Source organism: Vulpes lagopus, chromosome 14 (assembly GCF_018345385.1).
Source record: "Vulpes lagopus strain Blue_001 chromosome 14, ASM1834538v1, whole genome shotgun sequence".
NCBI lineage: Eukaryota > Metazoa > Chordata > Mammalia > Carnivora > Canidae > Vulpes > Vulpes lagopus.
In genome coordinates, this window is record NC_054837.1 from 35,349,514 (window position 1) to 35,362,484 (window position 12,971).

The 12,971-nt window shown below is 47.7% G+C and overlaps 1 protein-coding gene across 4 annotated transcripts in view; it reads left to right on the forward strand.

Annotated features, from left to right (window-relative positions):
• Positions 1–12,971, forward strand: part of ADGRD1 (adhesion G protein-coupled receptor D1) — a 128,068-nt gene that overhangs the window by 27,913 nt on the left and 87,184 nt on the right. For all 4 annotated transcript variants that reach the window (XR_005983805.1, XR_005983806.1, XM_041729308.1 and 1 more), the window contains 5 exons: positions 1,089–1,343; positions 5,002–5,066; positions 5,767–5,922; positions 9,596–9,655; positions 12,071–12,188. Coding sequence is in view for 2 of the 4 variants with exons in the window: in XM_041729308.1 (XP_041585242.1) it covers positions 1,089–1,343; positions 5,002–5,066; positions 5,767–5,922; positions 9,596–9,655; positions 12,071–12,188 (654 nt within the window). In the remaining 2 variants the exon portion in view is untranslated. The remainder of the gene's footprint in view (positions 1–1,088; positions 1,344–5,001; positions 5,067–5,766; positions 5,923–9,595; positions 9,656–12,070; positions 12,189–12,971) is intronic.

Genomic DNA, 12,971 nt, shown 5'->3' on the forward strand with positions numbered 1-12,971 from the left:
AGACACAGGCAGAGGGAGAAGCAGGCTCCATGCACTGGGAGCCCGACGTGGGGTTCGATCCCGGGTCTCCAGGATCGCACCCTGGGTCAAAGGCAGGCGCCAAACCGCTGCGCCACCCAGGGATCCCTGTATCAGTTCTTTATACATTTTGGATACTAACTCTTTATCAGATATGTCATTTGCAAATATTTTCTTCCATTCTGTAGGCTTCCCTTTGGTTTTGTTGTTTCCTTCACTGTGCAGAAGCTTTTATTTTGATGCAGTCCCAACAGCTAATTGCACCTGAGTCTACTCAGATTTCTGTAATTATTATAAGGGCAGATTTGGGGACAATTTACCAAAAGTATAATTCTGATGACTTAGGTTGGAGAAAAATCTCCTTGGAGTTGCCATCTCTAGAAATAAAGGTGGTTGTTTCAATTGCTGGGTGATTTAAGATGATGCCTGGCTTGAAGTGATACATGCCTTTAAAGAGCTGCCTTGTTCCTTTCAAAAGCAAGCCCATGAGATGTCTTAACACAACACTTGCAAAATGAAGTGAGGCCCTTTGTGGGGCAAGCTTCTGTCAAAGTCTGACAAACATTCCTCTTATTGGTGACCGTGGTTCTCATGCCAGAGAGAATGAGCCAGGAGGGTGGCCCTGCCTACCATGGTACCACCGTGTTGGTTAGTATCACATGTACTATGTTGGAGCAGAGGTGGATACCAAATTCTGTGGGCTGAATCAGGCTCTTAGATAAATTTTATTGCCACATAGATTTTATTGACCTGCACTATGATGGCCTAGGCAGGACGAAAAAAAATTTTTGAACAAGTCATGACCACTAGCTATTATTTAGTTTTAATTTTAAATAGCAAAGGATCCAATTTAAAATAGCAAAGGGTCTCTTTGGACTGCTTATGGGATTTTAGGGGCAGGAATTTCTTCCCTGTGCTTCAAAAGACTGAGGAAAGTGATCCATATTATGACTCACCACCAAGGTTAAAAGTGACTAATCATCTCAAAAGGGATGTGCTTAACAACTGGGAGACACATGCATGGGGAGCTCTTCTCACATCAGCAGAACAGTGACCTTTGCTCTCTCTAGGTCCCTACTGGACTCATGTCCTGTTTACATGGAAATCCAAGGAGGGTTTGAAAGTCTACGTCAATGGGACCCTGAGCACCTCTGACCCAAGTGGCAAAGTATCTCATGCCTACGGGGAGCCCAGCGTCAACCTCGTGATAGGGTCTGAGCAGGATGAGACCAAGCATTATGAAGATGGAGCTTTTGATGAGTTCATCATTTGGGAGCGGGTCCTGACCCCGGACGAGATCGCGATGTACTTCACAGCTGCCATTGGTCAGTGGGCATGGTGGGGAGGGCTCAGGCCAGCTCTGCCCATCTCTGGAAGGGCAAGGCTCCTTCTGTCCACCTCCCTTACTAGCATTTCTCACTTTCCACTCTCCTGAGGTGGCCGTCTGTGCTGCAGGCTGCGAGGAATCCTGATGAACCTCATAAATACAGTCATTTCTCTAGAACACCTGTTCCCTAAGATGGAGTAACTGGCAACTTAGAGGAGACACTGAGATGAATATCCTGCTGGTCACCACGGGTTTTCAAGGTGTACATGATGGATGATTACAGACAGCTTTGGGGATAGATATTCCAGACCCATTAATGCATTTGATCAACAAATGTTTATCAGGTGCCTTCTGTATGCCAGACTCTGGTGGGTGCTCAGGGACCCCCAAGGATGCCCCCTTCTTGCTCAGTACAGAGTGGTTGTTCAGAAATAGTGCCTGAGGGACAGGAAGCCTGGGTTCAAATCTTCACTCAGCCATTGATGACCTGTGGGACTTGGGAAATTACTTTTGTTGAGGTAAAATTCATGTAACATAAATTCAACCATTTGAAGGTATACAGTCCTGTGGTACTATGTTCACTACATTGTGCAGCCATCCTCTCTGGTTTTAAAACAGTCTCAGAACCCTGAAAGAAACCCAGCACCCACCAGCTACTGCTCCTTGTGTTCCCCTCCCAGCCTTTGGCCACCCCAATCCACTTTCTGTGTCTACAGACTTCTGTCGTTTGGGTCTTCCATATACCTGGAATCATGTAATATGTGACTTTTTGTGTCTTAATCTTTCCAAGTCACAGCACTCTTTTTTTTTTTTTTTTGAAATGATGGAAATAGTAGTACCTATGTCCCAGAGAGCTGGGGGCTACGGAGATATCATGTGACAGGTGTAAGGCATCAGCAGAATGCCATGGGGCAGGTTTTTGCAACATTTTCACTGTTTTTAAGATTAATACTTTCCCTTCACTCCATTATCATTCTGCCAACATATGAATGTACTGAATCTTTATTTCAACAAGAAATAATCTGCCAGAAAACAACAGTCACTCATAAACATTTGTCAGCTGGCCACTGCGTGGACACCAGAGCAGCAGGGCATGCCAGGACCAGGAGCTGAAAGGCTTGCCTCCCCTCAACTTCTGACAGTAAATCCCTTAGCTGTTAGGGGCCTGTGGTTACATGACAGAAAACACAACTAATGTGACTTATGCCAAAATTAAAAAATCTCACACAATGGAAACAAGAAGAGAAAATCTGCTTCCAGACCCGTTTGCTCTAGGTTTTCACATATCATTAGGAATTTCTGTGTTCTCTGCTTCCTTCTTGTGGTGTCAGCATGGCTGCCATTCCCTCCAGGGCTCCATCCCATCCTCTGCCGAAGACGAAGGGCTTCCTTTTTCTGTCATCTCCTGCAGCAGGGCTGGCCATGACTCTCATTTCATCAGATTGATCTGGTGTTTCCCAGAAACCAAGTACTGTGGCTGAGGGTGGAGAATATGCTGATTGCCTTAAGTCTGCATCATAGTCCACTTGACATGGCAGTGTGGTCAGCCTCCCCAAAGATGACTGTGGCTGCTGGTCTTGGAAGCAGGGCACAGTCACTGTGCTTGCAGGAAGTCTCTGTCCATTGCAGCCTTTGACACCCATTTTTCACTGAGAAAGTGGAATTCATTCCTTTCACACAAGTGACATAAGGACAATATATAGGTCCTGTACAATAAAAAAGGATGTCAATCTCCTGCATTTTATAGCCTAAGATTCAGAACTTTGTCATTTTGAGACCAAGATGTCATCTGTACATGTATTATTGAAAGCCTCAAAAAAAAAAAATCCTGCCTTCCTGATACTTTGCCATTTTATTAACACTGGAAAGAGGTGTTGCTGTTTCTGGTTCTTGCAGCTATCCCAACAAATCCTTGTCCCCAGGACATCCCAGGGCTCAGGGATGAGGAGCGTCAGCCCCACACCTGACATAGTGCTTTCAGGTCACCTCGCCCTCTGTGCCTTCTGAAGGTGGTGTCTGTTTGTTTGTTTTTTTTGGGGGGGGAGGTATTTAGGAAAGGTGTTTGCATTAACATCTGTGTGTCCCAGGGAGCATTTGCATGCATCTTTGTTGAACCAGAACTAGACCCATCAGACCCCATAGTGCTTGGGGACTCAGTTCTGAAGACAGGTCACATGACATAAAGCACATATATAGAAAATGACCTGGAGTCCCCATGTGGGCTGCTCATGTGGGTCAGTCTGTCAGAGCCACAGGTTCAGGTCAGCAGCGGGCAGATAGACATCTGTGCTGAGATCCAGCATGTCTTACCCCAGGCCAGGGCCCTGCTGGGGCTGGTCCGCAGGAAGCAGAACTTGTTCTTTGCATAAAGCCCTGTCTGCACACAAAACATGTGCTCAAAGCAGGCATTTCTCTGTGTGACTTGCCCAGAGGGGGCATCCTCTTCTAATTTATTAGCCAGAACAGGCCAGATGGGGTGACCTTTTCTAATTCACACAGAGGCTTTGCCACACAAAGGACCAGAGGAAGTAGAAGGCTGCATCTAGTCTTGTGATTTTCAGGTATGCATCTTTGGACACTAGAAACACATCCACACAACCAGAGGCCGACAAAATAAGAGCCCTTTGGGACCTGAGACTGCCAGAGGACACAGAAGATTCTCCCTTCTTCTCTCAGCCTCACACGGTCCTCAGTTGAGGGTGGGCAGGATGGCTGGGCTGATCCTCACTGTCCTGCACTTTATTTTGTGGACTCATGTGAGTTATACGTGAATTCAGTGTGACTCCTCTGTCACTCCTTGGCACCTGAGGAATGAATATCGCTCTGACTTGGGGAACGGAATGTTTGGGGCTCTTGTTGTTCAGGCAGTGTCTCCCCTTCTGTGTCTGTCTCCCAGCTACCTGGCCCCTCCCCAACCCAGGGGGCCGGTTACTACTGGAGCTAGCTAGGGGTGATGAGGTCATTTCCTTAAGTCACCCCAAGCAACCTTGAGGGATATTCCACAAATGAGGTAGAGTATCTAGTTAGTCTGTTTTCTTACCAGAAAATGCTAAATTAGAAATCATCAGTGGAAAACAGGTGGAGCAGAGCAAATATGGCTTTTGGTGCTGATGTCTTCATTATTTGTAATTATTTATGACTAACCAAATGGAGTAGAAAGAACTAGAATCCTCAGGGTTGAAGGGGCTCAGGAGGAGAGTCCCCCCACCACTTTGTCTTGTTTCACCTGTCTGGGAAGAAGGCTTGACTGACGGATTGTTTGTCCCAGCCCAGAGATTAACGGCCCTCTCTATTCCATCTTCAACTAGTCCAGACGTGGTTGAAGGCTGTTTCTTTTGGTTCTCTTTTGGTTTATTTGAAATCAGTAAATGCTTGTATAAAATCATCGTTTAAATGATGACTTGCATGAAGGGTGTTCAAAAGCAATTTGAAACATAAATAGGAAAGTAATGTGACCTGGGAAATCCATACAATCTTGTCTATGAAGCTAATTTACTAGCCCTTTATCTTTCCAGCACCATTCCTACTCAAAACATTCTCAGGCTCTCTTGGATGTGTCTGAAGCTGAAGAATTTTGAACAAAGACAGGTCTTCCTCAGGGTGAAAGACTGACCATGTTTCAGTCCTTAATTAAGCGTTACTGATTTTTTTTCCAGGAAAGCATGCTTTGTTGTCTTCAACACCGCAAAGCTTCTTCATGACACCCCCAGCCAACACCATGGTGAGCATGCGCTTTGATTTCGGCCCCCTCTCCCCTTGTTGAAGAATTTCTGCTTAGCCTCTATGCCAGGACTGAATTTCAGTAGGCAGTCTAGCGTCTGGGAAGAAATCATCCCTGGAAGAGAAGCTAACTTTGGCATGAATTCTGGATGCCCAGGCTGACTGAAGGGAAAACCCTCTGCTCTTGTGGTCTGTGGCCTCAGGGGTCAAAAGGAAGTAAAGCAGACTGTCCAGGACACAAATGCTGAGAGTATCTCTGGGCAGGCAGGACCTGTGTTGACGCTTGTTTTCTTTCTGCCCCTTCTCCCAATGTTTGAGGAAAGATCAGTCCATACAGAAATGGACTCTGCCATTATTTGTAATCACACCACTACACCTCACTTGGGAAATCTATGGGAATAGTGAGGGCACAGACTCTTACACCATCTATGTGGGTCCAAACCCCAATTCCACATTTATTTCTGGGTAAGCCTTTCTGTGCTTGGTTTTATCTCTCAAGTGGTCACATATTTCTTGAGGTTGTCCGGAGGATGAAAGGTTAGTATGTGACAGTGTCACAAAAGTGCCTCCCGATATGCAGTAGGTGCAACTGCCATTGTCATAGGCTTTAAGAGACACGAGACCAAAAGGACACACTGAACTTCCAGGGGATTTCTTGGCTTTCGTCCCTAGCCGGAACTCACGCCTCTCATTTCTTTCAGATGCCCACCAATGCCTACCATCCTATCATAACCAACTTGACAGAGAAAAGAAAAAACTTCCAGAGTCCAGGAATTGTACTGAGTTATCTGCAAAACATGTCTCACAAATTACCTGATAAGCCTCTGTCACAGGAAATGGCACTGAACCTCACCAAGGTAAAGCTAGTCATTTCTGTGCTTAGCTGATCAGGGATGACAAAGTGCCAGATCCTGGCCCACAGGCGTGTTTTGTTTAATCTGCACAGAGTTACAGAAAAGTTAGGAGCTTTTACATAAAAGTCTGCATTTTAGACTTTCATGCATAACTGGATAGGGTGGCCTCTCCAGCCAGCTCACCCAGCTGGCTGGGGCCTCTTTAGCCCTGCCTTAGCCCTTCGTGTCATGTTCCCACCTCGGCATCTACCTGGCCAAAGGCCATCTGGACGTGCATCTCTGGTTCTAAACTCTGCTGGCTACCTTGGCACCTGGTAAAGGGTGGGATTGGGTCTTGGGTAGATGTTGCTGGGGGGCCCTAGGCTGCAGTCTGCACACACTGTGACCCACAGTATCGTGACTTGGAGGCCGGTGGGAATTGCCAAAGTTACCTAGAGCACTTTGTGAACTGGCCATTTATGGCACGGCATCAAGGTGCGGTTGCTTTCCACTCTGCTCCAAATACTTCCTGGGTCGAGGTAGAGGTGGTAATAAGGCTCCTGTGGCCTTAACTTCCATCTCAGCACCGGGGCTCTCGGCTGAAGTGGAGAGGGAAGGCATGTCCGGGTGGGTTTTCCCTGGAAAGTGTCCCACGATGGGTGCGGGGGGGGGGGGGCAGGGTGCAGGGCTGTATCTCCCCGAGCGGTTCCTTGCCCTGTGCCCTGTGTCCTTGGTCACTCTGTTCTGCGGCAATACGGGGAGACAACAGGAGACTGCGCTCGTGCGCCTGCAGAGAGCGGTGGCGTGTGGCGGGCGCTCTGGGAGGCTCCTTCATGCCTCCAGGCTTGCTGGCTGATGGCAGGTCCGAGGAGCACTTGAAAAGACGCTCGGGGTGCCCCCCCCCCAGGCGGAGAGAGGGCATCGTTGGCTTTCCTGCCCCCGCGGGGAGAAGCAAGAGCCAGCCTCCCAGGCGCCCCCTCCACCCCTGGGGCGAGCCGGGTGCACGCGGCCTGCCGAGTCTGAGGCATGGCGCTGGGCCTGCTTCCCCACGCCCCCGCCGCCCCCTACCTCCCCTCCCCCTCCCCCCCCACCCTCAGCCCCCCAGCGAGAGCGGCTCCGGCTGCCCACAACCTGCACCAGCCCTGAGTACGTGCAGGCAGGTCCCCGGCCTGCTTCACTCGGTTCGGGTACCTGGTCTTCCCGCACAGTGGGGCCTGCGGCCGCAGCACAGTTCCGTGTTACCCAACGGCGGGGACAACCCGCCCCCGGGCCCCGCAGCCGGTGCGTGACGGAGTCCACGGAGGCCACAGCATCCTCACCTCTCACCGGGAAGGAGAATCTTTCCCACGGTCCCTGTGCAGACCTCGCGTCGCAGCTCATTGGGCGGAGCTCGGTCACATGACCGCCGGCCCCAGGGGAGTGGGCGGGGCTCGGTGGCTCAGCCAATCACAAGGAGTGTGGGCGGGGCCGAGGCTGCGGTGGGGGGCGGGGAGCACTTCTGGCTTCAAAGGTGCGGAGGGTCGGCCGCGTGGGCCTCTCTGCAGCCTGGAGGGGATGCCTGTTGGATGCAGGTTGGCGCGGGAAACTCTCTTGAGGCTCAAGGTGTCCTCTCCCTGGGCCACCTGGCCTTGTCTGGGGTCCATGTGCTCAGGGGCCGCAAGCCGGAGCGGGGAGCAGGGACCTCGGCCCACCTGTAGGGGGGCGGCTCGCTGCTCCGAGCCCCGGGAGTCTGACCTGCGGGGCTGCCCCTTCTGCTTGTGCAAGGGAGGCCCCGTACCTGGATTTTATGTGCAGATTTATGAGGCACATTCAGCCTCTGGGCCCTCGGTTTGGGACTTCTAATGTGGACCTCAGTGGAGAGATCTGACTCTGGGTGTCATGCAGAGGAATCCTGCAGATTTGCCCCAAATCCTGCCCGTCTCTGACTCCATGAGAAGTAATATCTAACTTTCCATGAAGTCCCCTGGCTCCTCAGCGCTAGCAATCGGGCAGGAAAATGGTGAGAAGTCCTTTCCCGTGCCAGTTGATGCGGGGGCCGTTAGCCACATCTAGCTGGGGAGGGCTTGAGCTGTGGTTAATTCAGATTGAGAAGTGCTTAAAAAAAATACACACCAGATTTCTAACACTGAGGACAGAGAAAAGAATGTAGAATATTGAATTGATAATTTTTATATTAGCACGTTCAAGTGCTATTTTAGATATATTGGACTAAGTAAAAATTACTTTGTAAAAACTAATGAAAATTAGTTTCACCTTTTTTTTTTCCCTCTCTTTTAGAAGTATGGCTGTTAGAGGGGTGCCTGGATGGCTCAGTTGGTTAAACCCTGACTCCTGGTTTTGGCTCAGGGCATGATCTCAGGATCCTGAGATCCGGATTCTGCTCCCTCTCCGGCCTCCCCCTGCTCCTCGCAGCTCCTGTGCAAACTTGTGCTTTCTCTCAAAAAAACTAGATAAAATATGGCCTCTAGGAAGTTTAAAAGTTGAAATGTGGCTCACGTTATATTTTTATGTTGCCAAGCTGCTCTAAAGTACAAGTCAGCAGTTTATAGCCATTAGGCCGAATCTGTGTTGCCTTTTTTTGTAGAAAGTTTTATTGGAACACGCTCATTTAGTTATGTGTCTGTGGCTGCATTTTTATTAACGTGACAGAGTTGAGTGTTTCTGACAGAACTGTATGGCCTTAAAGCCTAAATACTAGGTGATCTTTCTTTAAGGAAGTGCTGACTCCTGCACTAGATTATAAATTTTCCCCACTAGACCTCAAGTCCAATATTTTGTTCATCCTTAGTTCTTAAGGCTTTGTCCTTCAGGGTCTTAATAAGTATTTATCAAAGATAATAAAGGAGCGAGGGGTTTTGATGATGTATTCTCTAAATATTTAGTGTCTAAAAGTGAGGAAGAATGTGATTTATCTGGAAATGGCAGTTTGGTGGAAATGTGGGAGATTTAGTTCAGGCTCTAAGTTTAATTCTGTGTCTACAATAGAAGACAAACAGTTAAAGGCTGATATGAGTGATGTAAATGAGGGACTAGACTAGGTGTCAGGCAGTAGGGAGTGGCGAGGACTAGGGTACACTGAGGAACACGTTTGATTAAGCTGCTGCTTCACTTTTGCCAATGGTGGCCATGTGGGACTGTGGATTAGGGGTGGTCAAAGCTTCTGCTTTTCTCAAAAGAAGCAGGAAATTAACATTTTCATTTAAATATTCCAACTTTAAATGGTGAACCAAACCAAATATGATTTTAAGGTGATTTGACCAAAGGTCCCCAAGTAACTTCTCTATGGAGAGGTAATTTCCAATGAACACACGTGGTTTTATGTCAGCTTGGCTTCTCTCCCCAAGGAAAGCATATTCAGTGGGCCATGATTTGTTCATCCGTTCATTCATTCATTTATTCATTCAACCGTCATTTACTGAGGGCTGCTTCTATCTCCTAGGCACTGTGTGTAGGGCATCTCCATGACTAAGCTGAATGCTTATCACTGATGAATGGGTTGTCACAGGGAACAAATAAGATAGTAGCTCTGAAGGACCTTGTAAAATATAACCCAATATGCTGATATCAGCTATTTTTGTTTATTACTATATGTAAAATCCAAGCCAGCCATTGCTTAATAGACATGGAGTAATCAAAGTTCTTGAGATTTTGAGGATTAAGGATACATGCTAAGAAGTGTCATTTTGTCTGCCTTTAGGCTTTCTTAAAAGCCATGGAAGAGGTTCTTCAACTGCCCAGTTGGATTGATGTATCAGAGGTAAGAAAAAAGAACATTTTGATCTTCAAAACGTATGCACTTTGGGAACCACTGTGACTTCCTAGAACTGGTGTAAATATGGCCCAATTCACATCTTGAAGAGAAATGATGCATCTTTTAGTTTTGTAATTTGAAATATTAGAGCACATTTTGACCAGATACTACTGATGTGAAGTACCATGTCTTCTGTATGGCTCAAGAATGTGTCAGTGATACATTATTCTCCTCAACACCAAGCAAGGAAATGGTTGCATTTCTTCCTGAAGTGTGTACTTGGTTGACCTCTGTTTATCATTTTATTAAAATATGTTTTACCATCACATTGTTCTTGAGTAGTAATAAAAAAAAACATGTTTTATGTTTAAAGATCACTAGATTAAGTGAAAAAAGTAGAACCTGTGACAATATGTATTTCATGGTTATAAATGTAAAAACCAAAAAAGCTTCTTTTTTCCCCTGAACTCCAAAGAATTAGAAAGGAGAATAGAATTTTTTCTTTTTAAAAATAACTTAATTGATCCTACTATTTAATGAATAAAACAAGTTAATATGTTGTGAAGGTAGAAACTGTAGATAGTAAAAAAATGTATAAAAGAACAGATACCTGAAGTCCTAAGGTGGACCACGACCCTGAGCACACCCCTTCCTGTTCTGCTTTTATTTCACTTACCTGCCCACATAGTCTACAAATACACTGTATGTCTGATTTAACCTGGTTGTCTTTGACTCTGCAGGACAGTCTCCACTGACAGTAGGGAGATCAGTCAGGCTAGGCTAGGCTATGCTGCAGTAACAAATAGACCCCTGCATCTCAGTGGCATAGCACAGTTGAAACTTAGTTCTCACTCATGCAAAGTCTGGAGTGGGTCCGAGGAGCCTCTCAGTCCAGTGACTTTGGGGTCCTGGCTCTGTCCATTTTCTGATGCTGTGGTCTTAACATGACTTCCAAAGTCAAGCAGTGGGGAGGACTCTCAACTGCCTTGCTTAGCAGAGTTGCAACCACACCAGTGTAATATTAAAGTGCTCCTTCTCCTGAAACCGTATAAGGTTTAAAAAATATTTGCCAGTTTGAGGCAGAAATGTTATTAATGAGATTGCTGTATGATTTACATTTAATGAACTTTTTATTTAAACAGTTTCAAATGGAATGAGATGGAGTTAACACTAGCAAAGGGAGGAAAACAAGGGATTTGAATTTACAGTTGATCTAGTATTACCTAGAAACAAATTCTTTTTTTTTTAAATGCACAACCTTCCAGAGTCCATGGCTTCTAGAGGGACTCTGTGTACAGAACTGCAGCATGGGGAACCCCCAAAAAATGGCCAGTGGAGGACCTGAGCAGACCTATTTTATCAGCATCATTATAAAGTAATTTTTTCTTAATGTTCTGCCACAAAATATGAATAATCATGAAACTATTCAGACTTAGGAAGGCTCTAATGTGCATTCACGAGAAGGTATCAATCAGCTACTGCCCACAGAACTACAGAGAGACACAGATTTCTATGTGTTTAACCATGCTCTACTGATTGAAATCAGGCCACAGGCCTCAGAGAAAATGTCTAAAATTGGCCTCAATGTTCTATTCCCAGCTCATTAAATTCTCATGGAGTGTGCATCTGTGAGAGAGCGCTAAGGATCCTTAGCAGACAGATGCTTTTCAGAAAGGCAGGAAGGAGGCAAAGGGCATGATGGCAGAGAGGCACAGCCACCGCACACCCGGGGCACTGAAAGGTCCTGTCCCTGTAGTGGTGTGCCTGATGAGGGCCCGTCAGCTGGATCTGAGCTGTCTGCTGAGATATGGAATGACCAGGAGGGACCCCTGAGATCCTCTCTGTGTTGGGGACTCAGAATGAGTGAAGATGGCCCTTGGAGGGAAGGGATGCACCAGGGGTTTGAAGAGGCCAGAGAGGATTTGGGGCGCTGGCACCTCCAAAGCATCCCTCCCCTGCATGGAGAATAGGATGAAGCTTCTGGTGTCCTTGTTCTGGAGGGCATTTGGGGGGCAATCAGCCCTCTCCTCCTGAAACGGAAGGGGGCAGAGCTTTGCTGAGGTGAGTCCAGAGGGTAGCTAGCACCAGTTCTCTGTGACCTGTGTCTAAGCATAGAAGCCTTGTGGCTGATGGCCAGGTGACTGGGATGTCTGCTGTCTACCAGGTCAGCTGGGTGGGTGACCTCACTGGCCACTTCTTTGCCTGTGAGAAGGGTAGTGCTGTGGGCTCTCCCCTGCTCCTGCTCATCTGCTCATTGAGGGGACAGGCGGCCTGCCTAGGCCACCACAGACACAGGCCATTCTTCCTTTGGAGGGTGCTGGTGGTGTCAGGGCCAGGCTGCATGTGTTTGGAGGGTAGGCTTCAGAATGGTCACTGTGCAGGTTCCGTTTTCTCAGTTTCCTTGTGTTGTGTTGTTTCCAGGACAATGCTATGGTGGTGGGCTTGATAGAGACTGTTGACACTGTCATGGGCCACATCTCTTCCAGCCTGGTCACCAACGAGCCCCAGGTCACCATCATAGGCTCCTCTTCCATGGCAGGTAGTTGTCAGCTGGGTGTGGGATGGGGCCTTTGGTGCAGGGGCTGGGGATTCAGGAAGGCAGCTGGCCTGTGAGGTTTGCTCTGACGGCCCCGTGCTCACCTACACACGCCTGCACGTGCACATCTGCATGGATGCACACATACACTTGCACGTGCGCACGCACAGTATACACACACACACACAGGTGCCCACACACTTGCACAAAGGTGCAAACACGTGCAGGTGTGCACTCACACAGGTGCACACACACGTAGCAGTAAACACACCATCAGCTCAGACCTCTCTGCTTTCCTAAACTATGTTGCCCTTACGCAAAATTACACTTTGGAGGGGCAGTGAGATTGGGGCACAGGTGCTCAGCTGTGATGTGGACGCAAAGTCACAGAAGCATTTGATTGTGACTTGGGAGCCAGAATGAGCTCATGTGACAGTTCTTCTGCTTAGAACAAGAGTCAAAAAGCAGCAGCTCCTTTGGGTGCCTGTAGAATAAAAGGTGCAGAGTCAGGTTTCCGAGGGCCGGCTGGAGGCTTGGTCTAAACCTGTTTTTCCGAGGTAATTGGTGTGTAGTCCCACACATGGCCCCTCCATTTGAAAAGCCTTATCTCAGGAGCGTTGCACTGCTAATACTCCAGCACAAGAACCAAACTCTGGGACACAGGCCGAATGTAGGTTAGTTTTAGTGAACACTTGTCGGCTGAGACAGTCAATCTGTACATGACACTGGTGGCTGGAAGGTCAGCATCTCCAGCAACTTCTTCCTCCTGTGTGTCAGGAGGAAGCC